Here is a 27453-nt window from a genome sequence, read left to right on the forward strand (position 1 = left end):
GGTACATACCAAGATAATGAAGATGTGAAGTTATGTAGGGTGAGGATGTACACCGAGCCGGATTATAATATACCCCGTCGCAGATACAAGGAGGACGTGGAAGAAGGGCGAGAAATTAAGGAAGGAGAAGGTGTGATCAGAGGGAAGCAGGGTTCGACAGCGTCATGTACCCCTTCGTTCGCCAGCAAAGCGATGGTACAATCTCAGCAGGCAGCCGCAGGGCAAATGAGAATCATGGCCTAAACCTGATTGCGCCGCGGACGGGTATTCACAGGAGGACGTCGAGAGGGCGCGAGGGAGGAACATCTGCCAGCAGACATGCGCCTCGACCGTGAAATGCGCATGGAGCAAGGGATGAGGATGAGGATGTGGATGTTTGGAAAGGTGTGGAATGCAGCGTCGCCGGTTCTGTGCAAGGTGAGGCACAAATCTGGCTGGGACGTGTGCGGGTGGGCTTTTGCGGTGAGGGGAGCAAGTGGGTTGAGAAACCGGCTGGTGGAGATTGGGGTGTGGATAGGAAGGAGGAACCAGACAAAGGATGGACAGAAGAAGCAGAACCAGAAGAAGCAAGGCGGAGGTGGGATGCGCTGCTAAGAAAATGTTACACAGGGAAAGAGAATGTGCATGGTATGTACCAGATGTTATATCAGAAAAGATGCGATGGCATCAGATGTGGTGGAGGCGCTTTGACGATGATGCGCAGGCAGATACCGAAGACCTAAACTGCATACGTAGTGCTCTCGCAGCGCTTGAGAGTCTTAGACTGACCGGAACCCCAGAGATCGACGACCGGAAAAAACAAAAGATGTACCTAAGGGTGGCCAGCAAGCGTTAGGCGGTTGCTTGCTTTAGGCTTTTTTGAGGGGGGGGGGGGGGGTGGCCTGCTAGGGTACGAGACGGCAAAGGCGAAAAGTTCTAGTGGCGTTTGATTTGGCGCACTCCAGGCGGGCGTCCAGAATGCCGAGAGCCTAGAAGAACTCCCCGGTAGCCTTATAGATAGACGTCAGAACTTCGGAAGGAGGAGAAGGTCGGATGGACCCAAACGATCTCAGAGACCCTCTTGGTCCCTAGACGTTGGTGGCTTGCATGTCCCATGTCCCCATCTCTCCATCTCGCATTTACTAGTACTGCACAGTAACTAAATGGTCGCTTCTGCAAGACTGGTAAATTGGTATTATGTATTATGCATGGAGATTTTCTCACTGGCAGAACATCATGGGCTGACTCAGAGATGACCAGGTGGAGAAAACTCCGTCCTCAATCACTTTTTCTCCCTCCCTTTCTAGAGTTATCCTAACAGTGCTGACTTCTTTGGGAGACCAATAAGAAGAATAACCCGAAATCCTATCCCAATCCCCAACCAAACACTCCGTACATCTTCGGCCCAACCCATTTGTGACGTGGCCGGCTTGCCTGTGCGCAGGACGAAGTCATGTACAATGTCCTCACCATCTAGCTGATGGTGGCTGGCACTCACACTGGCGCATGGCAGAGGATAGAGAAGAACACAACTTTCTATCATGCCTCCCGCGCCCCACAGTGGTGGCACATCGTTCTGTTTGATTCAGAGGCTAGAACGTACCTAACATGCCATGTCTTAGAGGAAAGCCTTGAAGACTCCACGTTTGTCTAGAAAGCCTAATTTTCCAAACTCTGTTCAACCGTCAGTCATACCCAATCGAATACTCCTCCCCTAGTGATTTCAGCTGGCCGTTTTGCCGGTGCGAAGAAGGGGGCAGCCATCCAGACGAACAAATAATGATGGGAAGTAATTTGCACCAGGTGTGTGTTCACACGACCACAAATCAAACCATCGAATTTCGCCATCCTGCTGGATATCTGTTCGCGCGTTGCCATAAAAAGTTCCCACGTCTGACAGGAGAGTTGCCGCAAACGCGGAGTATTGTTCATGAGGAGCCTACCCGGTCAGACTTATCAATTCTTTTTCTCTCAGCCGAGCTTGCTGGGTTCCTGGATCGTTGCTAGCAACTGGGCTCAGTTGTCCCATATTTCAGCGGCTCATGAGCCTGTGGCTGTCCAGCCAACCCGGGCCTTGACGGGCACTTGCAATTTGCTGCTGTTATCTTTCCTTGGCGGACGGGTGAAATGTTTTCTATACCCTACCATCGCCACAGCATTCCTCGTTCAGGAACGTTTGGATTTTTGTTTGGTTTGATGGAGAACAGTGTGATTGCTATGTGGGCCATGTCCCTCTGGGCTGGGATTTCCAGTCTCCGACGCACCGATGTCCTTTGCCCTATTTGCTAGTGTTCCATTTATTCTTTCTTATTGATTCGCAGATTCACGGCGCCTTGCCAAATTGCCAGTCGTGATTAGTCGGCTGCTCTCCACTCCCAAGCCAGCACCGCCCTTAAGCTCGAACCCCCCTGTCAACGCGCAAAATAGGCGAAATGGGAGTCTCACTCTTGGTGCCAGCGAGAGAGGTTCTACCCTGGAGTCTGCCTATTTTGCCAGTTGGCGGTGCGCCCATCCCCCCTGGCCCATTTCATCTCCTCGTCGTCGCTCTCTTTATTCACGCCCTCTTGCTACATCTCCGGATATTCACCTTTCCCCTTCTCTACCACCCTCTCTTCGTTTGGCGGTGTTCAGCTTCACTCTTTTGCTGAGCTCCTGCCGTCCGTTCCTTCTTATCCGGCCACCTTCCCATTCACGGCCTTTGAGCTGCAAAGAGTACGCAAGCGTGTACGGACTTTTCTATCTGCGACGCGGACTGGAGATAAATGTGCATTTTGGACCCATCCTACACGCATGCGTATCTTTGCCTTGCCCGCCTCTACGACGTCCGGGACACGAGCATATCGAGCCTACAAGATTGAGTCGACGCTACGGGCCCCCAAAGTCAACTTGCAACCCTTATCGCAGTTCCCGACTCCGATCTCCGACCATCCTGACATCAGCCTCATCGAGAGATCTATATTCGTCCACGTCCTCGAAGGACGCCTCATACCTTACGACTACTGCTGGTGGTAGTCATGACTTCATTACCACGCTTCATTCTTCACAGTCGAGACACTTCCGACTTTGCAGATAGCGAACCGTCATATTCTGACTCCATGCGGCACCTCCTATTTACATTCTTTACTCTTCTTCTGTTGGCTTCAGTCTGTGCCCTAACCTTGTTCTTGCTGCGGCGGAGGCGGTTAGCGAAGGAGCAAACCTTGTTGCCAACATACCAACCTCAGTCGTCACATCATCGGTCGCCTTCAGTCAGCCATTTCAATACGCAAAACAAAAATGAATCCATCTTCGTCTACGACGAAAAGATGAACCTGATCCACAACTCCTCCAGTCCACCTTCCTCTGCCGTGCCCGAAATCCACATTACATTTCCCGACGAGGATGGCAAACCTGGCAGCAATCAAAAAGACCGTGTTGTTGTCGTCCACATCACCGACTCGGGAAGTGTTGGCATGGAACCTCTCAACCAGGAAACTCTTCCGCCTTACCAGAAAGAAGATGGCGGCCGCTTCCAATCACTCGATCTTGAGAGAATAGGTGGGTTAAAAGAAAAAGAACCTTCGGGGCAAAGGTGGTCGTAGACCAATCTTCATTTGGCCCTCCGCCATGCCCAAACTGTTCAGGGGATCATTGTGCAGCATGTATACTTGCACATACCGGTGAACCGTTGGAACACTTTTTAATTTTCGACTGGACATGCCCACTCGGCAGAAGCGGCCTATACATTTTGCGGGCTTGTACACCGCTACGATGATTGTACAGACGGCTAATACGGATCGGGAGAATGCTTTTACAGGGGATTTTGTACATATTGTATAGTTCACTACTTCTCCATTTCGATGGCGACTGCGCCTCAATATGAAATAACTATTCGAACGTGATGTTCTGTACATAATTTTTACAGTCGTCTCCGAGGATCCGTAGAACAACTTTGTAAGACAGCAGCTAGTTATGCAAGCGAGCGGATGAAGTGCTCTTGGTGGAAGCCTCAATGGCTCCAACCTGCAGAAGCCAAGCTCCAAGGACAAGCAAGTCAGGTTACCACAGTCCGACTCTTCCCCTCAATAATAACTCGTCAATGCCGACATTTTATTTTTTTTTCTCTTCTCGAACCCATCGACTTGCTTCCATCTTTTTGCTCATCACTGTTATTGTTATTCCCAGTTCGCATTGGTTTCAGCCAGATTGTTGGCCAGGACAGCCTCCACGTGTCAAGCAAACAGGTTTTCTCGCAGTGGTGGGCTGCTCCACCGCCTAGCCAATCCAGACGCGTCAACAAGCGTCCAGCCAATCACTGCATCCTCCCTGACCAACGCTGTGTTGACGTCTCTGCTCAGTGTGAGCGTCCTTGAGCGACTGCCCTAGTCTCGGTATTGATCGCCTCTCGGTGAACTTTTGCGCCTCGACATGACCACCGCCACCGCATTGATACATTCACAACCTTAAACAAACCTCGCGTCCAAATCGTTTGAACTTTCTCCTTGCAGCTATGGCGACTGCGGCCGTGGCGGGAAGTGAAGACACAGTCAACAGCAGCCTGCACGCGTCAATGAAGGACTTAACGGACCCCTTTGTGGACGATGGCCAGTCTCGACAGTCGTCGCACACCCACCGCTATTCTAGTCTGGTTGACCCCGAATCACTGACTCTGGGCGCAAGCACATCCCCCTCTCAAGTCAAACGAAGTATTGTCGCGCACCTCGCCGAAACCGAGCGCCGTTTACAAGATACCCAGAAACTCGGAGAGTCTCTCTTACTGCAGCAGTCAGAGCTGACCGACAAATTGCGCGAAGTGGAAGAACAGCAAGGTGATGCGGAGATTACATCTGAGTTGCGGCAGAGACTGGCAGAGTTGGAAAAAGAGCACAATGATGTTGGCAAAGAGATTGCGAGAGCATTGCTAGGTCCGAAGTCGAGAGCAGTCAGTGGAGAGGAAAAGCCTGGAGCGGAACAATCCACCTTTTCTAGCCAGGCTACTCCCTCGCCGACAAAAGTAATGGCTCCCAGTCGACGTCAACGTAACCAGCCGAGCAATCGGGCCGGTGATCTACAATTCGCTGCCGATATCAGCACATCTCTCCTGGCCCAGGTCAGACAGCTACAGAGCGCCATTGCAGAACGAGACGAACTCTTGAAGCAGGCCAATTCTGAGAGAGACCGTTTGGAGCAGGAAGCTTTTGTGTCTGCTCAACGTTTGCGAGCTCTGGACGAGAGTGAGCAGAAGTACAAAGATGAGAACTGGAATCTCGAAACGCAGACGCATGAGCTCATGGCCGCCGCTCGTGAGGCCGCCGATCGCGAGAAAAGATTAACGGCCAGTTTGGCCGCTGCAGTCGCTGAGAAAACTCGAGTCCAAAGCGATATGGACGAAATTAGGCTTGCCCATGATAAATTGAGCGATGAACATGCTGCAGCAAGAAAGGCTCATGATTCCGAGTTGCACACTCTCAAGCGCACAATAGACGTGGGCGACAGTGAGAGAGCGACCCTACGAAGCAAGGTCGAAGAATTGACATCACAGAATCAGGAACTAGCCCGAGCTGTTGCTGCTCGCCTGCGTGGTCCGCATCCTGGGACAGAGGTCTCTGCAGCTCGAGAACATGACGACGAATTCAAAGATATGGAGGATCCAGAAAATTCCCCGCCTCCTTCGCCAACGAAAGCAACTCCTCGACACGGTGGCTTAGAGTCGGAAACTTTGAGGAGCTCTCTGCATCACGCCCATCGGATGATTCAAAACCTGAAGAACAACATTCACCGCGAAAAGACCGAAAAAATTGAGCTTAAGCGCATGCTTCAGGATGCTAGAGATGAGCTTGAGCAACGACGTGGAGACGGGTCTTTAGGTAGTGGTACCAAACGACAAAAAACCAAGTCGGAGGCTTTCAAGAAACCAGCTCGCCCCGATATGCTGGGAGGCAGTCGACGCTCACGAACGGACGTGGAGTTGGAAGATGATGATTGGGAGGATCATGTTGCCGATACCCCAACTCATGGATCCAGTCAAAAGCATCTGTCCGTACCCACTACGGCTGCTGCTGAGGGGCGCATTACCGACACAAGTGATGCGTATCAGACTGCGAACGAGACTGAAGGTGCATTTGAAACCGCGGATGAGAGGCATGCCACGGAAAGCGAAGACTTCCAGACCGGGGCCGAAAGTCTTGCAGGTGATAGCACCGACGATCTGACAGAAACTGAAGACACGGCCTCACAGATTCGACGAGGAGGCTCTTCTCGACCCAGACCGAGCCTTCTATTCAAGCCTGCCGGTGACCGGCAATCGTTCATGAGCACCGCCTCCACTTCTGCAGGTGAGGATGAAGACGAGCTCAAAACTCCCGTGGTCACTCAATCACACAAATTCCGCCTCAGGAATGGACGACAGTCTTGGGCCCGACAGTCTAGAGTACCGACGGAGAGCACTCCCACAGATTTGTATTCCGAACGGCCATCTCAAGACTCCCCGGCGACAGTGACCAGTGACCGCAGTCCACCGGCTGTGGAGCAAAGCCTGTTTGCTGAGCTGGGTGGCCTTGATGAGACTGTTAGTTTTGGCACTCCAGGCGGAGCTAGCATAGCTTCTGCAACATCCACACCAGGTATTCCTACTTATACTCCCAGCAGGGAGACGGGACTGCAGGCTACGCCCTTGAGCGTCGTGAAGACGGCGATGGTTGACTCTGGGACAATGACGGATCCCTGGAAACCAGAGCAAATTTCAACGCGTGACGCTGCCACAGAAGGAAGAGTCGAGGAATTGCCTTTACCATATCACGAAAAGATGCAATCACCTCTTCCCTCGGACTTTCCTTTGCCTCCAACGGTTCCGACCTCACCTATCAAACACATTGATAACGGTACTCAGTATACTCCTCAAAGGTCGTTGCAAGACAGCCCCATTAGGAATACTGCATTCATCACACCTCCTAAGACTGTATGGGACGAAGCTCAGAGCCCCGACGTATTACATTCAGAAGTTTCCACCACACCTCATCCTCAGACTCCTGTAAGGTTGAATTATTCGGGCTTGCTGATGCACGATACGATACCCACATCTCCTGAAAAGGCTCTCCGGCAAACGACACGACAACCCGAGATCGTGACATTTTCTGCCATTCAATCTCAAGAGACGGAACCCAGTCAAACCCCGGCCAAGCAAACACCCGTTGGGGTCACACCCTCAACACGGGTTGATGATCTTCCCAGTCGGCCGCACACAGCACAAAAAGTAGCAACGACGGGTGTACTGGCATCTGCTGCGGCTGTTCTAGGTTTGGCCAAATCAAAAGAAGAGATGAGGGAACCAGAAACGTCAACGACAGAAGGTTTGGAGCAAGGCCTTCCTTCTAAGGCGGCCGAGTCAATTCAGCAGAAAGCCAGACCACCAATCGTCTCCAACGACCGGGGTTCTCAAACATTCTTGACTGCTGAGCAAATTGAACAAGCTTTGCGATCTAAAAGCAAACTTCCCGCACCAATTCCTCTGCGTAGCGAGGCGATAGAAAACACCACATGCCCTGTCAGCCCTGCGGCGCCAACTGAAGCTACCCAGACGAGTGACTTGAACGTACAGGCTTCGATGAAACCCGATTCGGAAACCGTTCTAGTTGCCCCCGTCCCTTCGCCAGCTAAGCGACCATCCAGTGCTTCAAGTCAGCGTTTGTCCAACAGTATGGCACATCCACCTCTTCCTCCCGATCATAAGGCCGTTATCGCCAAGGCCACGAGCCGCGTGACATCACCCACCAAGGAATTCAATTCAGCCCAAGTGCCGACGGTTATGGGTCCCCCTGCTTATCCTGCTTCTGCCATGCGTCGTCCACGCACACCTGGCGACTCCGTCCGTTCCTCAACTCGTGATAGCAATGCACCGCGAAACTCGAATGTGAGTCGGACCCAACGCGGAACCGTTACTTCTCAACTGTCACACCGTTCTTCAGTGTCATCCTTCGCTTCGGAGGTAGATGAGCGTTTCCACTTGCACACAAATGGTCAAGTTGCTACTCATGGATTCAATACAGATCCAAGAATCATCCAGGCCATTACACAGACCATGATCGGCGAGTTCCTCTGGAAATATACACGCAAAGCTGGCAGGGCTGAAATGTCCGAAACCCGGCACCGACGATATTTCTGGGTCCACCCGTATACCAAGACTCTATACTGGTCGGATCAGGATCCGCAGACAGCCGGCAGGAGCGAATTGAGAGCCAAGAGCGTTCTCATTGAAAGCATCGAAGTTGTCCCTGACGACAATCCCATGCCTCCTGGGCTTCATAGGAAGAGCCTTGAGGTGATTACTCCAGGTCGACGTGTGAGATTCACTGCCAGTACGGGCCAGAGACACGAGACTTGGGTTAACGCGTTGAATTACTTGATACTTCGTGGTGACGACCCCAACGCTGGAAGCTATCCCGCTGGAGGGAATGATATCACCAGAGATGATCTCAACGAGTTCAATGTCAATGCAGGCGGATATGGGGCTACACTCGCTCCTGTTGGGAGTCGAATGAGTTTGTCGAGCTACAATTCTCGGACAACCCGAGGGACCAGTTCAAATCGAGAATCGGCAATTCAACGACAGACGCTTCCTCCTGGTGCGATTACGGCCACCACTTCGACTCGTATACCTCATGATTCCGTCGCAAGTCGCACAGCTCCAAATTCGACTATGCGAAGAAGTCGGCCCGAACAGTCCCAAGAGTCTGACAAAGACCGCACGTTGCGGGCAAGGAGCGTAAGTCGTTTCTCACGCATAATTGAGTCCGTCACAGGACGTACCCCTGGAGCGAGTGATGTTACGAATACTCCAGCTGGAGCTAGGAGTGAAGGTGGAAGCATCTACGACGCCAGTGTAGTCAGCGATGCCCAGAAGGATTCAGCAGAAGAACTCCGGAGAGAGATGCTGAGGCAAGAAGAGGTTGGGTTCGGAGGCCTTGAGAATGTGAGAGCTTGTTGTGATGGTAAGTCAAGTTACTCGCTCCAGAGTTGGTGGTATATTTGACCTAACTCTGCTGGCCAAGGAAAACACGATGTGTCAACCCTAAGTCACAACCATCGCCATGCCATGCCCCATGACCATGGGCATAGAACTCTTAGTATGAGCATGAGTCTCCGTGGGACGGCCAGACGAGGTAGACCAACGTCTGTTTCCGCCACACCCACGGCTGCGGGTACGGGCCCCGGGTCGGTACCAAGTGCAACGCCTACGAGATCCGCAACCAACGCGACGGCATCTTAGAAAGGACGCCGGTTATGTATGGCCAGCCTGGACAGTGATGATTGATGATCTCTTCGAATGAAACAGAGCTGGAGTGAGCGGGCGACGGTGTATTGTTGAAGCTGATGTCGTTGATCATAGTTCTCCTTAAATCTTTAGTATCAGTCATGAAGTATGCGATGGAGTGAGTGTAGGGTTATGTGAGTACCCAGGTATCTTCCTAGTGGGCAAATTTCTTTGGTTTTTCTTATTTCCTCTTCCCCTTTTCTTTTTTTTCCCCTTTTTTCTCCTCTTTCAATCTCGGCGCAGTTCAGGGGATGCAGATGTTTTACGGAATCACATCTAGAACAATATCCCCAGGCCTTTGGACTACCTTTGCCTTTTCATCTGGCATCTGATGACTGAGAACCCAATCCTTCATTTCCTCAAAGTTTTTGCACCTGTGTTTCGTATGGAAGTCAACAAATGGCTCATTTGTTTCTCTCACCCAATACTGTCCGAACACGCCTGTGTCTGGCTGGCACATGATCACCTGCCGTAGAATATCAAGACAGTGGTTGACGTGGCGCCGTACGATGTCCGGAGGATTGCGAAATGGACCGTTCCCTTGCTTTGAGTAGTAGTCGTAGTTCCAGTAGGAGGACTGGCGCAAGAGGTTAACACAGTGAAGATGGTGCTCGAATTCAAAGAGCACGGGGAATCCGCCACCATCCTTAGGAGAGAGCTTCACATGGCCCGGATTGAGACCATAGTAGGTGCCTAGGTGTTCGGGAACAACGTAGTGGCGGCCTGTTTGGTTTGGTTTGAAAATTAGCATATCCTTAGAGAGATAACCATATTCACTGCAGCATGAGCGGGCATAGGACAGGACAGGTAAAGAGGTACAAACTTTGAGTTCCCAATGCTAGCCAAGCTTCGTCAACGTCAGGTCCTGGAATAAGTGTGTATGGGGATGGGTTGAGGAAAGAGCCATTGAATTCGGTCGTGGAATAGGCAATTTTGACGTCTTGTGAGATAGGAGATGCTGTAGGTAGACAGGACAGAAGCGTTTAGAACGAGACTTGGTTGTTCAGGGGGGAGAGTCCTACGATTTTCTGATGTGTAGGTAGAGCAGAGCTCGTCCATATCCTGAGTTCGAATTCGTTGCTGAAGAAGAGCAACAATATTGATAAAAACTGACAGCCCAAGCATGAATGCCAGTGCATAGGATAGCCACCGACGACTCTTGGGGCGTGATGATTCGTGGGACCCTGAGAGCAGCCCGTCTTCCTCTTCCTCTTGCTCTTGCTCTTTTTCTCGTAGCATCGATGGACCTTCCCATTTCATGTTGGTATATTTGTAATTCAATCGAGACATGATCAGTGCTATATTGACCAGGGAGAACCCTCACTGTATCTCTCGAATAGATATATTGACGGAAGAGAAGTTCAATGTGTCGGTCAAAAGGTGGATACGAATCACGAATCATGAATCTCACCAACATCGAAGATAGAAGACCTGACAGTACATGGAGACGAGAGGGAGTGATGCAGGGGTAGTAAATCCCACCTCGACATGTTTTCCGAATTGAATCCAGATAAGATCTTCTTGAGTTTGGCCGCCGCTGGGCCCAAATGAGGCGATACATGTAAGTCAAATACTGCAACTCACCATGTATGATTTACGTAACATCGCCCATTCGTATACACAGAAGGTCGACGATCAGCCTTGCGAGTTGAAAGGGGCTAGGTCCAAGTTGCGGGGGGATCATCACGAAATAGCTGTCTCTATACCCGGCTCCACATTTCATAAACAGCAGATGTCGGTCAGGTATACTAGTGGGGCCTCGAGCTACCGGGACTTTAAGCCCCACTAACAGGCTGGCTTTCTTCCTGTGCCAGTCCCCGGTAGGATTCATAATTCCCTATTCTCTTTCTGCGTACTAACCCTGTGAGACATAAGGGTTTCCTTGCTCCATGCTATGTTGTTAAAACGAGCAATATTGTGCGCTTCAACTATTCGCCCGTGATTGAACCATGCCATGATGTACTACTACTGTTAAGGAAGGTCACAATGCAGGAGCCTCAGTGTTCGAACGGCAAATTAGCTTTTCAGAGTGAAATACTTGAATGACGTTCGAGGCGACGAACAACTAGGATCCATCCTCTCATCCGACAATACGCTGGTCCGCTACAAGAAAGGCAGGTCACACATATTGGTCTGCAAAAACAAGAAACGTGTCGACAACTTGTGATCATCTTGCAAACCCTTTCCGTTATTGATGCTACGGATGTGGAAATTGACGAGACACTCTCATGTACTCCTCGATTATGATGCGATCATAGCCAAGGGTCATTCTTCATTCTTACCCATGCCGCTAACATGGCCCTCGGACGGCGACGATAATGTTACAGCATACAGACACAGACACGGCGGGCGGGCGTGATTCATTGAAAAATGAGGTTGACTATCACCCCCTTCCAGTCCGCTACTCCAGGCATTGTGTCCCATCATCACTGATGTCCGGAGACACACAAGCGCAGGCATCGGTTATGCGGTGGGCTGTACTGGCCTGGGGCCCGCGGCGACTTGCTCTGGACCAAACAGGTCCGCCGCGTCATTCTGAGAAAAGGGAAAGAACCTTGTTCGGGATTCAGGATCAACAGCGGTGAATAACATTATAAAGGCGTCGAACTCACCTCGCCTCAGTGCGTCAGTCTTCCCAGGTCGAAGCTTCTTCTGCACAGAGCAATTGAACCTCTCAGCTTTCGCTCAATCCAGAAACCACAAACAACAACGTGTATTTGTTCTTTGTCAATCTAAAGCCAAAACGCCCCTGCTACAAACATCATGAAAACTCTTCAGATCCTTTCTGGCATGGCGATCCTTACCTTGGTGGCGGCTGCGCCTGTATGTTCTCATCACGTTCTCTTGAATCTTAGGAGTGCTCACGTATTTGTTTCATTTTCTTGAAGCTGACAATCTTCCATGTGTTTGTTAGGCCCCAGTCGGTGTTGGGGATGTGAATACTGCAAAGAGGGACGAAGCCGGTGTTGCAGAGACCGCCGTGTATACCTATTACGGAGGGAAAGAGAAAGTTAGGAGAAAGAGGGACGAAGCCGATGTCGCTGAAACTGCCGTATACACTTACTACGGGGAGCCCGAGCCTGTTTCAAAGGACAAGGTAAAGGTGAAAAGGGGCGAGGCTGGCGTGGCTGAGACCGCCGTCTACACCTATTACGGAGGATCTGAGCCCGTTCCAAATGACAAGGCAAAAAGAGACGAAGCCGACGTCGCTGAAACTGCCGTACACAATTACTACGGAGGCAAGGAAAAAGTCAGGAACAAGAGAGACGAAGCCGGAGTCGCTGAAACGGCTGTCTACACCTATTACGGAGAACCTGAGCCTGTTCTAAAGAAGTAGAGACATAATTGGGATGATGAGCTACTGCTGCTACGTCTTCGGGAAGAACGCAGGGTATTTGTACTCGCACGTATGTAGGAAGAAAATTGCTCTGTGAGAGAGGATAGACAGAGGTGGGTGCCAGGGGTTACAGTCAGCGAAGTTTGAACGAACGAACGGATGGACGAACATCGAGAAAAGATAACATGAACCATCAGTATGAACATGAACATGAACAAACATGTAACTCTCCGGGGACACTCGACACACAGGTACATGGTACATGGTAGATCGCACGCCTTCTAAAAGTGTGTGGAGTAGCAAATCTGGTCACTCCCTTACTCTCACCCATTGGGACACTTACTCGTATAGCGGTCAAAAGCACATCGTTCCTGTTCGCAGTTACATGGCAGTCGCTGCAAAGTCAGTCATGTGTTGTGTTTTATTTTCTCTTTGTATTTTTTCTTCTCTCATCTACCCCTTTCGTCTTGAGATAGTGGAGCAAATGGATTCAGTACATATACCATCAAATGTAAACCAAAACGGGCCTGAGCCGAGCCGGGACGGATTGGGGGGGCCGCACAGTTCATAGCCTAACCAATATATTCTTAAGCAGTCTAGGTATGACAGAGAGGACTACCCTGAAACATTCGTCACAATGAAAATCCATTATTCACACATCATCAGCCTCCCTGAACCTGAGCCGAGCTTGTGGCCAATCTATTACCCGGCGAACCCATGAGGGAGTCTGATCGGGGTATATTGGCCCACTATTGTTCTGTTCAGTTCTCTCAAGAACCCTTTTGTTCCGGTCCGAGATTGGCACGGAGATGGAAGCGGGCCTGAAGCCGAAATCGGAAAAATTGGCCTTTGTTGAATCGGGTATAGGCTGGGATCTTTCCTGGACGGCGCGCTGAATGGAGATAGGATCGAGAGTCGCAGCAAAGCTCGAATCTAGTCAAGCGGTGGATTTGACGGCTATTGAGTTGATAGTGCTGCGTGATGTCTTGGATGAGATATATTTTGTTTCGACCTCTTCTCCCCTTCTTTTCCTTTCTTTCTATGCAAGTAGATTCCGTAGAGCCTCTCCCAATCACATGATGTACACCTTCTTGACCTGGCCCCAGGTAAAACTCTCGCCGGTCGTGGGATCTCGGACCTCTCCTTCTTTCCCAATTTGTAGATCCTGCATCCCACATTCCCCTCCACCGCCTAGGCCGGCCATTGCGAGTTTTCTTTGTAGCTCCTCGAGTCGTTCTCGACCGTAAATTCGCCCGTTCGGCAGGACGACTGGGTCTGGTTCAACTGAACTCGTCGTGTGATGCGCATAAGGTACATTGCGGGCTAGATCGTTCAGTTCCATACTGCAGATTGGGCAGAGAGAGGTATTTGTCGCGATGCGTGCATGTCCCGGGGTTGAGGAGCTCGCTGGATTGTAAGCACTGTGGCATGCTGGTGTCTTTAGGGCGGAGAGACCGGCAGACAAAGCCACGTGGAGAAGCGGTTGTACTGGGAGGGACATTAACGTATGATGAGTTTCGACGAACAGGTTTGATAAGTGATGCCAGCGAGACGGCGCAAAGAGTGTTCGGTATGGCTCGGCGTCGGTATCTGGTGTTTGGATCAGGAGGCCAGCCACTTGCAGTATGGATTCCGAGCGTGAGGCGGCATGTGGCATGAGATGTTGCTGGGCGTGCAACCTCGCCTCGAGCTTTTTGGCCGTGGTTCCTGCCCGGACAAGCTCAATGTATTGTTGGAGGCGAAGTTCAAATTCGAGGTTGGTGGTTTTGTAGGGTGTCATAATCAGTTTCTTGAGAGAATTCTTGTTCTCGTTGATCCATGCCAGAGCTTCTTTCGTCTCGCCACGGGAAAGTGACGAGGCGATCTTGTGACAAGTCACAAATGTGTCCAGGTCCACAAGGTGAGATATTTGCTTGGATTCGGCGAGGGAGGAGGCGGTTCTGGCATAGCCGGAGCGGAGGAGATAGTCCACAATGAGGCGGTCAAGCCGGGTCCGCGACCATTGGTCATACTTGACGTCCACGAGGGAAGGGATTTCATAGAGATCTTGTAGATGTTTAATTCTTTTGGCCGAATGATCATGTAGAGCCTCTTCCTCAGTATGTAGTTTTTCCAGTTTGCGTTTGAAATTCTGCATCCGTTGGATCATGGCGTCAAGGGAAGCCAGGGTCTGTTCGGCGGTTTGTGAGGAGCTAAGAGCCGCGTTCGCAGTGTCCTTGAGGGTCGGGAGGATGTGGTCTCTTTCACGCTCTACATATCGTTGGGTAGTCCTGAAATTCCGCTTGACTAGTTCATGGGGCAGTCGGAGCAAAGGTTGGTCCTGTTGTGGCCATGTTAATCGCCATTCCATACACTGATGAGGGGAGCGGAGGTCATACCAGCAGGACATGACTGTCTGCGTTGAGTTTGGTGGTTGAGAATTCAGCGGACATTGTACAGAATACAGATGTGGTAAAAGGAGATATTTGATGTGTGGCTTGCTCCGTCGTCCCACTCTCTATGACTAAGAATAGCTGGAACGTTTGCCAGTCATGTCAAGTGTCAGTGCAGTTGTCGGAGGTGAAGTTAGAGAGAGGGTTTTGTCATGATGGGTTCATTTGATGATTGCCGTCAAATACTGAGGGTGGGCCTTGTACTCCACAGTACCAGATATTACGGCGAGACACAAGGCAGCCTCAGGACCGTTCGCGACACTCCACGTATTTCGACAACTACGAAACAGATCCTCAGCTGCGATTACAATCATCATGGCACCTCTATCCGTGACTTTAGTTTCTCCATCGACTCTTCCTCCACTCACGTCCTCTTGCCTATTCGTGACCACAGACGAAGTTTGGAGCTTGCCGCGGGAGCTAGCACCTGAGGTACAGGGCCATCTGCGGAAGTGCCATAGGCCTCATAAGGTGGCAGAGATTTCAATGAAGACCAGTAGTGTCTTCTCTCTTGAAAAAGGAGGAATGTGCGAAATCCAACTGTTACCGGGAGTGGAGATCCTACCCCCAGGCCAGTCTCCGAGTCCCGCTGTCAACTCATTGCCTCCAGACTGAGAAGAATCACATAGTGAGATGGTTGTTGCGTCAGCTGTTGATGTCGTGGTGATGGTGACCAGAGATCCCAACAGAGCTGTGGTGGCCGTCAACGTCATCGTCACCGTCACCGGCCTCGTTCCTCCATCCGTAAGAATACTTGCGATTGGTGCAATGCTGTAACCCTGAACGAATGCGAATGTGGTCTGGGCATTTGCTCGCTCCATGATTGGGAAAAGATGGATGTTGGGATCTTGATAGGATGGCGTTGTGTTACCTCCCGCAGAACAACACCAATGGATGTCGCTGCACCGTGTCCTCAGGCCGTCCAGACGAGGGTCAAGACAACTTTGAATGCAAGCATCGTTGTTTCAGGTACTGTGCGTATATAGACCTGTGTTCAATGAAGAAACCCACGAGTGACTAGGTAAGCTAATGACATTATCTCCCGCACGGAGGGGACTCTGTATACCTCCATCAAACATAGACCATTCGAGAGGCTGGTCTGACCATCGTCGCAACAATGTGTAACACCTGCACCTGGAAATATGATTTGAAGGTTTCAGAGCACATCTAGGATCCGTCAGGATTGTGGCCGACATTTGACGCAATGAAAGCAGTGATGGCAGCAATCACACTGGCCGAATGCTGGATTTTCATCTTAATCCCTCATGTCTACGAGAGTTCGAAAGGTGTTCCGCGTGCGTACCCGTCGGTAGCGTCATACAGAGACCTACCTTTCGCCCTCGAACCAATGGACTTATTCAGCCGCCCGAACCGCTTGAACACCTTCCTCCCGGCCTTTGGGGGAGGCTTTAAGAATTGTGAGGTTGGCTCGTGCCGTGTTCCACCTTCCGGTTTTGACAATGTGGCCTTGAAATCCCAAATCAGAAATTGATATTGCGCTTTACTCGATGTCGTTGTTTTGAAAATGACAGACTCAGCGGCAGACTCTCCAGGGGCCGGCTGAGTAATAAGGCACCTTATGCTTATTTGAACCTTCGAAGCAATGGACAAGCCTTGTTGGCCCCAAAGCTTCTACTGTACGACCCCCAAATGTCAAGACACCTGTCTATTATTCTATACGATCTTTTTTTTTTTTTTCTTTTTTTTGAACCTTACATGAAGTCATGAGACCAGCCAGGTACCCAGGTATGGCCTCTGGGTGCAGAACAACACCACACAGGGAGAGTAAAATGGGTCAATCAGATCGGATACATGCGGAATAGGTCCCACTAAAAGCAACGAAACCGTCGTCAGATAGATTGCTTTTCTTGACAGGCTAGAGTGCTTCAAGAAATGTTTGCGACACCCTTCCTCGTAGCCCCAGGAGACAAAACCAATCATTCTGGACTTCCAGGCTGACTGTCGTCATCCAGAGATGGATCAATGGCACGGAAAAGTATGGTACGGAAAGTTATGGCAACGTAAGCTTCATTCAACAGTCTCCGTCGGGTTTCATTGGAAACACTTAAGAGGCACCCGAGAGAAACCATTTGATACGGTCCTACTCCAGCGAGGCAAAGATGTCTTCGCTACCACATGGGCTTTCGACCACGATTCAGATACTCCAGCTCGTTGTCGGTTTCTGCGCCGTTATCCTCGCAGCCTTCTGTGCCGTCTGTTTCGGCGCCCAGTGTGCATACTGTTTTGTGTGGTGGTCGGTACGTAGAGCAAATACTTCTCTCCGTGTACCTTGAGATTCGCACATACTAACGCCGGATATCTAATAGTTCCCTTGTACTCTCATCATCTGCATTCTCCGATGGTGGAGCGAGGATTTTTACGAATCTAGAAAAGAACAAGTTGTTCATCTGGCCTTCGAACTGCTCAGTCTAATCTCCTGGCTGGCCACCACAGGCGTCCTCATCGCGTTGAACATACGTCTTCACAATCTGTCCGAAACCTATGCATATGATGTTGCCAATGGGATTCAACTCACTGCAGAGCTGATGCAGTTTCAATTCACCGACCTTGGTTTGGCTGGGCTGTACTGTAGCTATGTGCTCAATGCCGTCTCGGGTATTCTTTGGTAAGTGTCAATGCTCTCACCTCGCAGATTGATTGTTACGTTACTGATATTTTGGAGTTTGATGTTGTGTCTCACGACATATGAGGGCGTACAACTTTGGCGAGGGTCGAGAAAACGGATATCGAAAAAGGTGGATGAGAGGTATATCTATGATGGAGTTCCCTCGCAGGAGCATTTGAACCCCGACATACCGCCATATACTTGGTGACTGTCGAGAGGTTCAAAGATCTTTCGGGGTATTTCACGCCGAAATCAGGCCTTTCAGGGTTGATCACGGCCATTGGAGCAAAAGCGACAAGAGCCTCCAGACGTCGATTGAAGAACCTCAGGGAGATTTCCTGAGTATAAGCAACCATACCGTTCTGCCCACGTCAATCCTCTCAACCTACGAGCGAATATCCCCAATCTTTCCCACTACCCATATCCATCAATCTCTTCCTCATGGCTTCGGCCCGCTCAGCTTTAGACCCCTCCATGGAGAACTGCGCCCTGTCAACCCACTCTCCAACAGCATGCTGCAATACTTGACGTGCTCGCTCGGTCCCATGTCCTGCCAAGCCAACAGATCCATGCAAAGTCATCCGACCCAATTCGGTAGACGCGTCTATCCCCTTATATACACCACGATGGAGGATATTGCTATCGTAGAACACGGCATCACCCGGTTGCAGCTCAACCACCAGCTGCCCCGGTAAGTCAGGCTCATAAGGAGCGGCATTCCGTTCCACCTCGGTCCGTATGCGCCGATGGCTGCCCGGAATAACAATTAGGGACGAGTCTTCAAAGAGGGCGATGTTATATTGAGCATGCAACTGTTGGTCCTGGGGACTCTTCTCTCGGAGTTGTTTTTCTTCCACTTCCGGAGTGACATCGGGCCGAATATCATCTCGATGCCAGCACAGCTCAAAATCCTGCCCTTCGGCCGGACTGACTAGTAGATTGAACAGTTCCATTACCAGCTTTTCATCACCTTGTGGGTCGTCTTTGAGACCGATGAGTTCTTTGACCACCGACAACACCTCGTCGGAAAAGTAGAGCTCGGCAAAAGTGTCGCGGGTATTCATGTCGGGGTGCAGAAGGTGCTGTACGCCCCAGATGTTGTCGCCCGGTTTCCATTCCTGCCATGGCGGGTATTGTTTGGGGACTGTCCGGACGTATGGCCATTTGCCCTGTCTTGCTCGCTCCGTCGTGTATTTGCACGACGCCTTCATTGCCAGCAGGAGTTGAGGCGGCAAGAGGTTGGGGATCTTGACGAACCCATCTTTCCGGAGGGAATCTAGATATGGAGTGGCAGACATGAGTACTCCTAAACGGCGTTATGATGCGATATATCGAGCAATTGGAGGCTCATCCGATAAGTTGATGAGGACGAAGATTGAGGTTGATGATTACCATATTATATTGAGGGCCCTACTGTTTCGGGTCCGCATGTGTCGCCGCTTTTACCACCGCTTGGCTGATCTCCTGATGCCCGGCACATCTCCTGGCAAGAGGGCTTGATTGAGAATGTTTTACGTTGGCATTGAATGAGGACACTGTGATCGCGTGATGTGATCGACGATACCTGGACAGATATTTTTTGTGTTTGAAGAGAGTCGAGGAGATGCTGAAACTTCTATCTCGGAGAGACGGGAGGAAACCCCCTTTTCTCCCTTATCTTGCGATGATCAACCATCCTCCTTCCATTCCACCCTGAGATAGAGTCCTCAGCTGCCGCCACTGACAGCAAGAACGTCACCCGTCACGTAACTAGACTCGTCTGAGAGAAGAAATGACACCGAAGCCGCGATTTCAGAGGGTTTCCCGTATCTGTTAATAGGATTACTGGGCAGAGTGTCCAGGAAGCCCTCCTCCTCTCTTACACGCTTCACAAAGGCTGGTGTTTCTGTGATGCCTATGCTCTTTCAGTCAGAAACCATGTCCATCCTCCCACTGTGGAGAAACTCACCCGGCGCAACAGCATTGACTCGAATACCGTACGAACCGAAATCCAGAGCCCATGATCGAGCTAGTCCGATCAGTGCATGTTTTGTCGCGCAGTACACCGCCAAACAGCTCACTCCTCTCAGCCCTGCACCGCTGGCAATATTCCCTCGTGAAGCCCATGGCCCCCTTGGCTCTTGGTTTTGCATGATTTGAAGTGCCTGCGTTCCGTAATTCCAGGTTCCTTTGAGGTTCACGTCGACCATGCGATCAAAAGCGTCGTCTGAGGCGATGGGACCTTCAGTCAATCCAATCCCAGCATTATTCACCAGTCCATCCAACCGCCCACTAGTTGCGATGACATCGTCCATGAATGCCTTGCAGGCCGTCCGGCTCGCAACATCGATGTCTCCTTTGAAATGAACCGTTCCTCTTTCGATTAATGGTTTCAGCTCCTCGGGCGGGTTTGGTGATAGCTCCGGTGTCCATACTGTGGCACCTCGATCGCAGAGAGTCAGAGTGATGGCGAGTCCAATTCCAGACCCTCCACCAGTGACCACGAAGGTCTGTCCTTGGAAAACTTCCCATTTGCATCAAGGTGGCTGGGGAAATGGATATCTCTAGTAGATATCTTTTATACGAATCTGACCGACATGAAAGAAGAAATTATGAAATCATCACTGTATGGGCGATCGTTCCTGAGACCACAATGTGGAGCGCATCGCCTTTTTGGTCTCGTCGGATCTACCGTTCTCTGATTCAAAATTACAAACAGAACAAGACACAGGGCATCCATTTTCCGTGTCAATATTTGGTGGCAGGAGATCCTACAAGTTATGTCAACAGGAACGCCGGGTTGATGGAAATGGGAAGTTCTTGATCCTAGCCAGTGAGCTAATTCACGGTCAGCTAAACTGTGTGGAGTTCAACAATTCAGGGCTTGACAGGGATAGTAAGCCTTCTCATTGTCAGTTCAACGATCCCCAGACTTTCTCCGCAGTCTCGTCTTCCTCTCGGAACTTCGGTTGTCAAAGCAAGCCTTATCCTTCTCCGTCCACGCGCGAGGGAGAGCCTTACGAACGTGCTCGTACTTTCTGACTCGGGTTTTGTGGGTCATGTTCTGGCTCGTCGCCTCAGATCTAGTTCGGATACGCACTTCTGGAGAGCGCGCGGCAGAGTTCTCAGCTCGCAAGGACTCTTCTGGGCCAAGCTCTTCCATGACTCGCTCAATTTCCGGGGACGTTGCACATGGGGAGGAATGTGTTGGGTGGATACTTCTCTTTGGGAATTATATAAGACCCACGCTTCGGGACAACAATTACTGGTATAAGTTGTGCCCGGAAAGCCAGGCCTCCTTCGCATCCACTCCATCCATCAATTCTTGCCTCTCTCATCAACCGACATCCTAGAAGCCATGATTCATTCCGCGCAAGAACTTAAGCCAACCGTCGAGAGAACGAGACGCAACTGGTTATAGAGCATCACGAGACGTATGGTGTCGATGGTGAGAAAGCACACGCGGCCAAGGGCGATGACTCGGATGGACATATCAACTAGACAGCAAGGCAAATTATTGCAACCGTTTCCTTGTGTAGTATCTATGTCGGTAAGTGCTGATGCCCCAGTTCCATGTAAGGGATATAGTTATTGATGACTGTTCGGAATAGGTTCACAAGTTCCGATCTACTTCGTCGGAGGTTAAGCGACGGATACTCTTTGAATGTCTCACTGACGGATAAAAGGGTCCCTGAGCTATATTGCTGCCGATCTAGGAGCAACTACATCCTCATGGCTTCCGGTTGCAAATTCACTAGCCTTGGCTTCTATCTGTCCTTTCTGTGGCTATCTACAGGACATGTTTGGAAGAAGAAACATCTCGATTCGAGGGTCCGTCTTGCTCATGATGGGTATCGTTGTCGTAGCCACCGCAGCGCATTCTTTTCAATCTCCGAGATCCTCCTTTTGTAAGATCTCTTCCACCTCCTTTCTGGGTAGGGCTAACTGTGACAAAGTCTCATTGCTCTTCAATCCGGAGGCTATGATCGCCCTTGGAGAAGTGCGTTCGTCATTTGCATGTTGCTCGTTGGGGCAGCTCTCATTGCCGCCTTTGTTGTATGGAAGTGGGCCAGATATCCTATGGTGCCAGGTGCCCTCTTCGCCGGTCAACGTGTCGTTGCTATGGCCCTGGCTATTGCATTCATTGCAGGAATGAATTTCTACTCACTCATCAACTTTGCACCGCTTACTTATAGCGCTGTATATGACCCTGAGTACGTGATCATCCATCTCATGGGCAAGAAGACTTGGGTGACTTACTCAAATGTAGCCCCGTTCAAGTCGGTCTCAAGGGCCTCAGTTATGCCTCTGCTATCACTGTCGGAGCTGCAGTGGGGAATACTATGCTTACGGTCTTGAAAGGGCACAATCGAGAAGTTCTACTCGTTTCCTGCGTCCTGATGAGTAGGTTGGCTTCATGTTGCTGCTGAGAGGTCGATCCAAATGCTGACTTTTACCTCCCATAGCCGCCTTTACCGGTGCTTTGGCTGCTGTTGATCCCACAAATCCCGGAGCTGCTGTCGCCGTAGCCACCATTGCCGGATTCGGAGTGGGAGGAGTCGTCGTTCCTGCGCCCACAATCGCCATGACTGCTTGCCCAGACTCCCTGATTGCAACAGCGGCAGCCTTAACACTCTCTGTCCGTTTCATCGGCGGTGCAATTGGCTATTCCATCTACTATAACGTCTTCATAGAGAAGCTCAGTCCACTGCTTCCAGAAAAGGTCGCCGAATTCGCAATTCAAGCTGGTCTTCCACAATCATCCACGACGGATTTGTGCCGATATTTCTGACCAGTCCCGCGGACGTGGCGAATATTACTGGTGTCACGCCAGTAATAATCCAAGCAGCGACGATGGGCACACGTTGGGCATATGCAGATGCTCTGAAGTGGACGTGGTATGTGAGCATTCCATTTGGATACTTGTCCATCATTGCCTGCACTTTGATTGGAGATATATCGAAGTTCATGACCAATAGGATTGCCGTTGAGATCAGACATTAGAGGAAAACCCCGTGGTCCGACGTTGAATGACAAAACAAAATCCCGTTGTTTATGTCCTCTTAAGCAGCATGGATGAGATAGTATGCTGGTCAAAGATATGAACGGAGAGCATGAAACATGATCTCCATCACATTATCCGCTCTACGGCTCGTATATCCGTTTGTTATATCAGCAAGCAGCCTTCTCCGCTGCTCCGAAAATCAGCTATTACAGTGTAGACCTAGCGGGATGCTTTCTGTCTGTGAGGCGAATCCATCCTCTCCGTTCATGCACTGACTCGAATCATTCAGAGCCTAACCGAGGCTCTCCACAGCTCTACGTCCCCCTCGGGTTCCTCTACCAGATCTGACCGATCTAATATCCTTTGACTTCCATGCTAGGCATTACCCATCACTTTTAATCCAGTGACATTGGCGGACATTTGATGCAAGATGAGTTCTCAACTTTCGCACTCGTTTGAGCCCGCCGTAGACAGCCCCGGGTTAAGATCTCGAAACTCGGGAGGGAAGAAAGGTAGTATTGCAGCAGAGAAACGGTATGCCTAACCAAGTTATTCTCAACAAGCCAGATTCGCTGAAAATAATATCCATTGACAGAAAATTACGCAATCGGCTCTCTCAACAAGCATTCCGCGCACGGCAAAACTGGGAACTCAACGAATTGAAGCAGCGCCTGAAGCAGTTCAGCGACTCAGAGAGTGCTCGCAACAAGAGACTTGCAGAGGAGAATGAAGTGCTACGCCAACGGCTATGGCAGTGTGAGAAGAGGTTGAAAAGTCTCCAGGCGACGTTAAAGAGTATCGTGGACTCAATGACAGGGGATCGAGAGAGTAAATTTGTAAGTGTTTGTACGGCCCAAACTCAATCATTCACCGGCAAGTTATGGGATCTCATGGCTGTCAGGTTGGGGATGAAAACAACAGCAACGCCTCGTTGTCATCATCTTCTGCAAACGACAATGACAGAAGTTTCCAAAACCTTGACACGGACTTCGAGTGTGGAGAGCCCGTCGACATGGCCATGACGGTCGATTACAACATTCCTCGTATCCAATCCGGCACCATTGCGGAAGATATGCCGTTTGCCTCCTCTGTGGATCAGAATTCAGGCGTCGTCAACGGTTACAATGTCATACCTCCAATAGAGACATATCCCTCAGAGCGGACTCTTCAGATGCTATCAACGAACGACATGTTTGAAGAGACCGACGGGCAATTGGCACTGCCAGACCGTGGACTCTCAATTTCGTTCGAGCCGGCTTTGACGCCATTTTCTCGAGGTGCGGCTGCATTTCCTCTCTGCCGCAATCTCCAGCTGATGAATCTATCGAAATATTCGGAACACATTGAAGCGTACGAAAGGTGCGTGATGACTGGTTGCTTTAAAGGACAGTTTCAGCCCGGATTTCAACAGGTATGCATCCTCACAGGATTTCATCCTAAAGAAAACTCGGAATCACTTGAAAGCCTGACTGACTGACTCCTATCTCCAGCCTCATTCGAATCATCTCCCGCGTCGTCTCGACATTCGTCAGACTCGCCTGGCAAGGTATGGAACCATGGTTCAAATACACCAATGGCAGCGAGACAGTGGCCAAACTGACAGCATGGCGGCTGTTCCCCACCCAGCCATAATCGACTGGTGCGTCTTCCCTTTCTTACGAGACAATTTGATCCAATACCACTCTTCTGACCCATCTCTGGACGAAATTTGCGGTCACATTGGCAAAGCGTACGTGGTGCAGGCGGACTTGTCGGAGCTGGTCGCCAACGCAGAGCCCTTATCTGTGAATTTCAGTGTGCTTGACATCGTTACCGGGTTGGAAAAAAATCCCACATTGCTTTCGTTATCCCGATTATCCGACGCCATGCAGGCTGAAAGTAATAACACCATCCAGCAGACCGCGAGGACAAAGATCCACCTTCCCGCTCCCAATCTATACGCACTACTACACGCGCGCGAATATACCTGGGAATTATACCGGCACCTCAAGATTGCCGAGGGCGGCGACCGCTTCCGACTCGACGGGAATTTCTTTGTCAAGTACCCTCATCTCTACGAGCCTGAGGTAGATGCGTGCTACATCGCCCACGGTGTGCCCTTGCGGTCATGTAATAAAGTCACCTGGCCTTGTCTGTTGCCTTTGGACAATGCGGTCGTGAACAGTGATTTTGACTGTGTAACTTCGAGGGCAAATTTGGCGTGTCGGGCGCAGGTAGAGGCTGTTCAAGGAATTGCGGGCTTCGTGAATTAGCCGGTACTGTAAGAGATACTCGTCGAGTCTGAAAAGTCCAAGAAACATAACCGAATTCCGCCCACTGCCCCTGGGGGGTTGGGGGTTAATTAGATAGTATCAATCCGTATTTGTGACTTTTAACCTCACATCTTCTTCGGCACCTCAATCGGCATCTCCAGACTCCAGGCCTCGTCCTTACTCCTAATATACGGCGCCAAATCCACATCTTTATTCCCCTTCTCAAACTCCGCCTCCAGTTCCGTCCTCCCATTGCCCAAAAAAGCCCACATATTTCCTTCGTCTCTATATCGAATATCATAATGTTCGTACCTCGGCGTCCTGAGCGTCTTCAGATGATGCAAAAGGCTTCCAGGCCAAATGTATACGCGACCATGGACTTTGTTATCCTTATACCAAGATCTACAATCCTCGGCCCAGACTGATTTCTCCTTATGCCACGCGTCGATGTGTCTGTTGATTTGGATGGTGGGTTCTTGTCGCGGTTCCATGGCGAGGATATGCTCTTCTTGCATTTTCTTGATGCATTGGAGGGCGTATTCGAGTTGAACTTCGTGCTACAACCACACACCAATCCGACATCAGCTTGTCTTCATCGGGCTTCTTGGCCCAGAAAAAAACAAAAAAGACCTGGGAATATTAGACTTACTGATGGCAACGCACAACCTTGACCCCAGTTCCCCGTTGGACCGTTGATGACGAAATAATTGGGAAACTTCGGCGCCGTGATGCTGAGGTAGATATTTGGCGTCTCCTTCCATTCGTCTTGCACCACGGCACCATTCACGCCCGTGATCTTGAAATGTGGCGTGTACGCAATATGAAACCCTGTTGCGCATGCGATGATGTCAAAGTCCATCTCCTCCCCAGACGCGGTCACCAGTCCGGTCTCAGTAAATCGGACGATCTCGTCATGTACGACCTTGACATGATCCAGGATCAGCGTCTCAAGATATCCTTCCCCAGGCGTCAGTCTTCTACAACCTGGGGACCACCTGGGGATAAATCTCTCGAGTTCCTCGTGTCCGAGTCCCATTTTTGCTAACATGTTGGCTCGCATGTCTTCTCGTGCTTGGATATTGAGTTTCGTCCCACGAAGAAACAAGGGGAACATTTCTGTGAGGGCTGATTCTAACTTTTTGCGATATTGAAGGTGGAATTCGGGATCGGTTCGAAACCTCTCTTTCTCCGCTTCGACGTAGAGATGTTTGCCCGCTGCTGCTGGCTTTTCGCCCTCTGGGACGATCTGCGCGTCGGTAATTGACACTTGAGGAGCGATGTAGGTCATGTTTCGGGCAAAGACAGTCAAATTTTGAGAACCTAGCACCAATCCTTCGATTTAGCATGTTTCTGTTATGCGACTTTGTTTGAGACAACTTCTTCTTACCCTGAGCTAATTGAGGAACCATCTGGATGGAACTTGATCCAGTGCCGAGAACAGCGACTGTCTTGCCCTTCCAATCAATGGATGTGTCCCAGTTCGCGCTGTGAGATAGTATGCCTTTATATGTAGAAAGTCCTTCAATGGCCGGCCCTGGAACTAACCTGTCAGAGATGCAATCTCAAAGCCCCTGAGAAGGAGGGAGAGAGAGGGACAAAAATGAGCCATCTACTCACATTTCCATTTATTTACAACTCCAGAGCCATTTATCAGCACGTTGCAGCGATCTGTAAACAATTTGTCTCCATGCTTCAGCTCAATTTCCCCTACGAAATCAGATATTGGCACAACAAGTCCAACCAAAGCGCATCCGGATGGTCATGACTCACATTCTCCATTGCTCTCATCCCAAGTCGCACTCAATAACTCCGTGTTCAGCCGCACGTACTGTGCCAATTTGTATTTCTCGTAGAACTTCTCGAAATAAGTCTGAATTTCGTCCGAGAAGGAGTAAAAGCCAGACCATTCGGGATTTGGCTCGAAAGTATAGGTATATGTGTGCGCTGGGATGTCACAAGTACAGCCGGGATATCGGTTTTCGTACCACGTTCCTCCGATAGAGTCGTTTCTGCATCGAGAAAATTGGTCTGAAGTCGGTTTCTTTGTCACACGGGGTCTTGGGATGAAGTTGTCCATGCTTTCTGAAACTGACTTTTCATAACAAATCAATTCGTAATTCCGTAGAAATCGTTCGGCCTTGTAAGCCAACAACAGACCAGACGCCCCAGCTCCGATATGGATGATCTTGATCTTTCTTGGTTCCGAGTGATATTGCTCAAGAATCTCATAGTCTTCGGCCGATATTGCAATCATCTTGAATTGATTTTGTCACCTTTCATTCAAATGGCTAACCTCTGCTGAATCCAACTTTTTGTTTGTGAATGTTCTCCCAGAGCCGAGAAAGACAAACTTGATTGATTGCGCATTGAGATCCATGCGAGCGGATCCAAACGTGGGGAGCAGCGGGGTTGCAGAATGTTATCACCGCATGACAGCGACATATCTGACTTCATTCCCTCCGTGTCCTGGAGAAACTGGGGAATCAGAATACTCGTATCCCGTGGAGATCTGGCTGTGGTTGGTAGCGAAGGGCAGGTTCCATTCCAGTAGTAA

At 50.3% G+C, this 27453-nt stretch overlaps 12 protein-coding genes across 12 annotated transcripts; 6 read left to right on the forward strand and 6 right to left on the reverse strand.

Moving 5' to 3' along the window:
- Positions 1 to 2993: 2993 nt before the first annotated feature.
- On the forward strand, positions 2994 to 3560 carry Z518_01099 (uncharacterized protein; the record flags this gene model as incomplete). Its single annotated transcript, XM_013421700.1, has 1 exon — positions 2994 to 3560. The coding sequence occupies one exon, from the start codon at positions 2994 to 2996 to the stop codon at positions 3558 to 3560; it is 567 nt and encodes a 188-aa protein (XP_013277154.1).
- Positions 3561 to 4468: 908 nt separating this feature from the next.
- Positions 4469 to 9223, forward strand: Z518_01100 (uncharacterized protein; the record flags this gene model as incomplete). The annotated part of the gene is made up of 2 exons (XM_013421701.1): positions 4469 to 8945; positions 9006 to 9223. The coding sequence occupies 2 exons, from the start codon at positions 4469 to 4471 to the stop codon at positions 9221 to 9223; spliced, it is 4695 nt and encodes a 1564-aa protein (XP_013277155.1).
- A 307-nt stretch (positions 9224 to 9530) lies between these two features.
- On the reverse strand, positions 9531 to 10558 carry Z518_01101 (uncharacterized protein; the record flags this gene model as incomplete). The annotated part of the gene is made up of 3 exons (XM_013421702.1): positions 9531 to 9991; positions 10092 to 10226; positions 10291 to 10558. 3 exons carry the CDS (start codon positions 10556 to 10558, stop codon positions 9531 to 9533), a joined length of 864 nt encoding a protein of 287 aa, XP_013277156.1.
- A 1473-nt stretch (positions 10559 to 12031) lies between these two features.
- On the forward strand, positions 12032 to 12605 carry Z518_01102 (uncharacterized protein; the record flags this gene model as incomplete). Its single annotated transcript, XM_013421703.1, has 2 exons — positions 12032 to 12091; positions 12183 to 12605. The coding sequence occupies 2 exons, from the start codon at positions 12032 to 12034 to the stop codon at positions 12603 to 12605; spliced, it is 483 nt and encodes a 160-aa protein (XP_013277157.1).
- A 1072-nt stretch (positions 12606 to 13677) lies between these two features.
- On the reverse strand, positions 13678 to 15037 carry Z518_01103 (uncharacterized protein; the record flags this gene model as incomplete). Its single annotated transcript, XM_013421704.1, has 2 exons — positions 13678 to 14925; positions 14984 to 15037. 2 exons carry the CDS (start codon positions 15035 to 15037, stop codon positions 13678 to 13680), a joined length of 1302 nt encoding a protein of 433 aa, XP_013277158.1.
- Positions 15038 to 15401: 364 nt separating this feature from the next.
- Positions 15402 to 15858, reverse strand: Z518_01104 (uncharacterized protein; the record flags this gene model as incomplete). The annotated part of the gene is made up of 2 exons (XM_013421705.1): positions 15402 to 15577; positions 15603 to 15858. 2 exons carry the CDS (start codon positions 15856 to 15858, stop codon positions 15402 to 15404), a joined length of 432 nt encoding a protein of 143 aa, XP_013277159.1.
- A 1299-nt stretch (positions 15859 to 17157) lies between these two features.
- Positions 17158 to 17667, forward strand: Z518_01105 (uncharacterized protein; the record flags this gene model as incomplete). The annotated part of the gene is made up of 2 exons (XM_013421706.1): positions 17158 to 17295; positions 17365 to 17667. The coding sequence occupies 2 exons, from the start codon at positions 17158 to 17160 to the stop codon at positions 17665 to 17667; spliced, it is 441 nt and encodes a 146-aa protein (XP_013277160.1).
- A 376-nt stretch (positions 17668 to 18043) lies between these two features.
- On the reverse strand, positions 18044 to 18961 carry Z518_01106 (uncharacterized protein; the record flags this gene model as incomplete). The annotated part of the gene is made up of 1 exon (XM_013421707.1): positions 18044 to 18961. One exon carries the CDS (start codon positions 18959 to 18961, stop codon positions 18044 to 18046), a length of 918 nt encoding a protein of 305 aa, XP_013277161.1.
- Positions 18962 to 19369: 408 nt separating this feature from the next.
- Positions 19370 to 20805, reverse strand: Z518_01107 (uncharacterized protein; the record flags this gene model as incomplete). The annotated part of the gene is made up of 3 exons (XM_013421708.1): positions 19370 to 19557; positions 19612 to 20166; positions 20664 to 20805. 3 exons carry the CDS (start codon positions 20803 to 20805, stop codon positions 19370 to 19372), a joined length of 885 nt encoding a protein of 294 aa, XP_013277162.1.
- A 569-nt stretch (positions 20806 to 21374) lies between these two features.
- Z518_01108 (uncharacterized protein) lies at positions 21375 to 22434 on the forward strand (the record flags this gene model as incomplete). The annotated part of the gene is made up of 4 exons (XM_013421709.1): positions 21375 to 21550; positions 21599 to 21856; positions 21913 to 22046; positions 22109 to 22434. The coding sequence occupies 4 exons, from the start codon at positions 21375 to 21377 to the stop codon at positions 22432 to 22434; spliced, it is 894 nt and encodes a 297-aa protein (XP_013277163.1).
- Positions 22435 to 23077: 643 nt separating this feature from the next.
- On the forward strand, positions 23078 to 24899 carry Z518_01109 (uncharacterized protein; the record flags this gene model as incomplete). The annotated part of the gene is made up of 4 exons (XM_013421710.1): positions 23078 to 23181; positions 23243 to 23483; positions 23549 to 24058; positions 24138 to 24899. The coding sequence occupies 4 exons, from the start codon at positions 23078 to 23080 to the stop codon at positions 24897 to 24899; spliced, it is 1617 nt and encodes a 538-aa protein (XP_013277164.1).
- A 125-nt stretch (positions 24900 to 25024) lies between these two features.
- Z518_01110 (uncharacterized protein) lies at positions 25025 to 27153 on the reverse strand (the record flags this gene model as incomplete). The annotated part of the gene is made up of 5 exons (XM_013421711.1): positions 25025 to 25456; positions 25549 to 26219; positions 26287 to 26433; positions 26517 to 26606; positions 26670 to 27153. 5 exons carry the CDS (start codon positions 27151 to 27153, stop codon positions 25025 to 25027), a joined length of 1824 nt encoding a protein of 607 aa, XP_013277165.1.
- Positions 27154 to 27453: the final 300 nt, after the last annotated feature.

This window comes from Rhinocladiella mackenziei (assembly GCF_000835555.1).
Source record: "Rhinocladiella mackenziei CBS 650.93 unplaced genomic scaffold supercont1.1, whole genome shotgun sequence".
NCBI classification, from domain to species: domain Eukaryota; kingdom Fungi; phylum Ascomycota; class Eurotiomycetes; order Chaetothyriales; family Herpotrichiellaceae; genus Rhinocladiella; species Rhinocladiella mackenziei.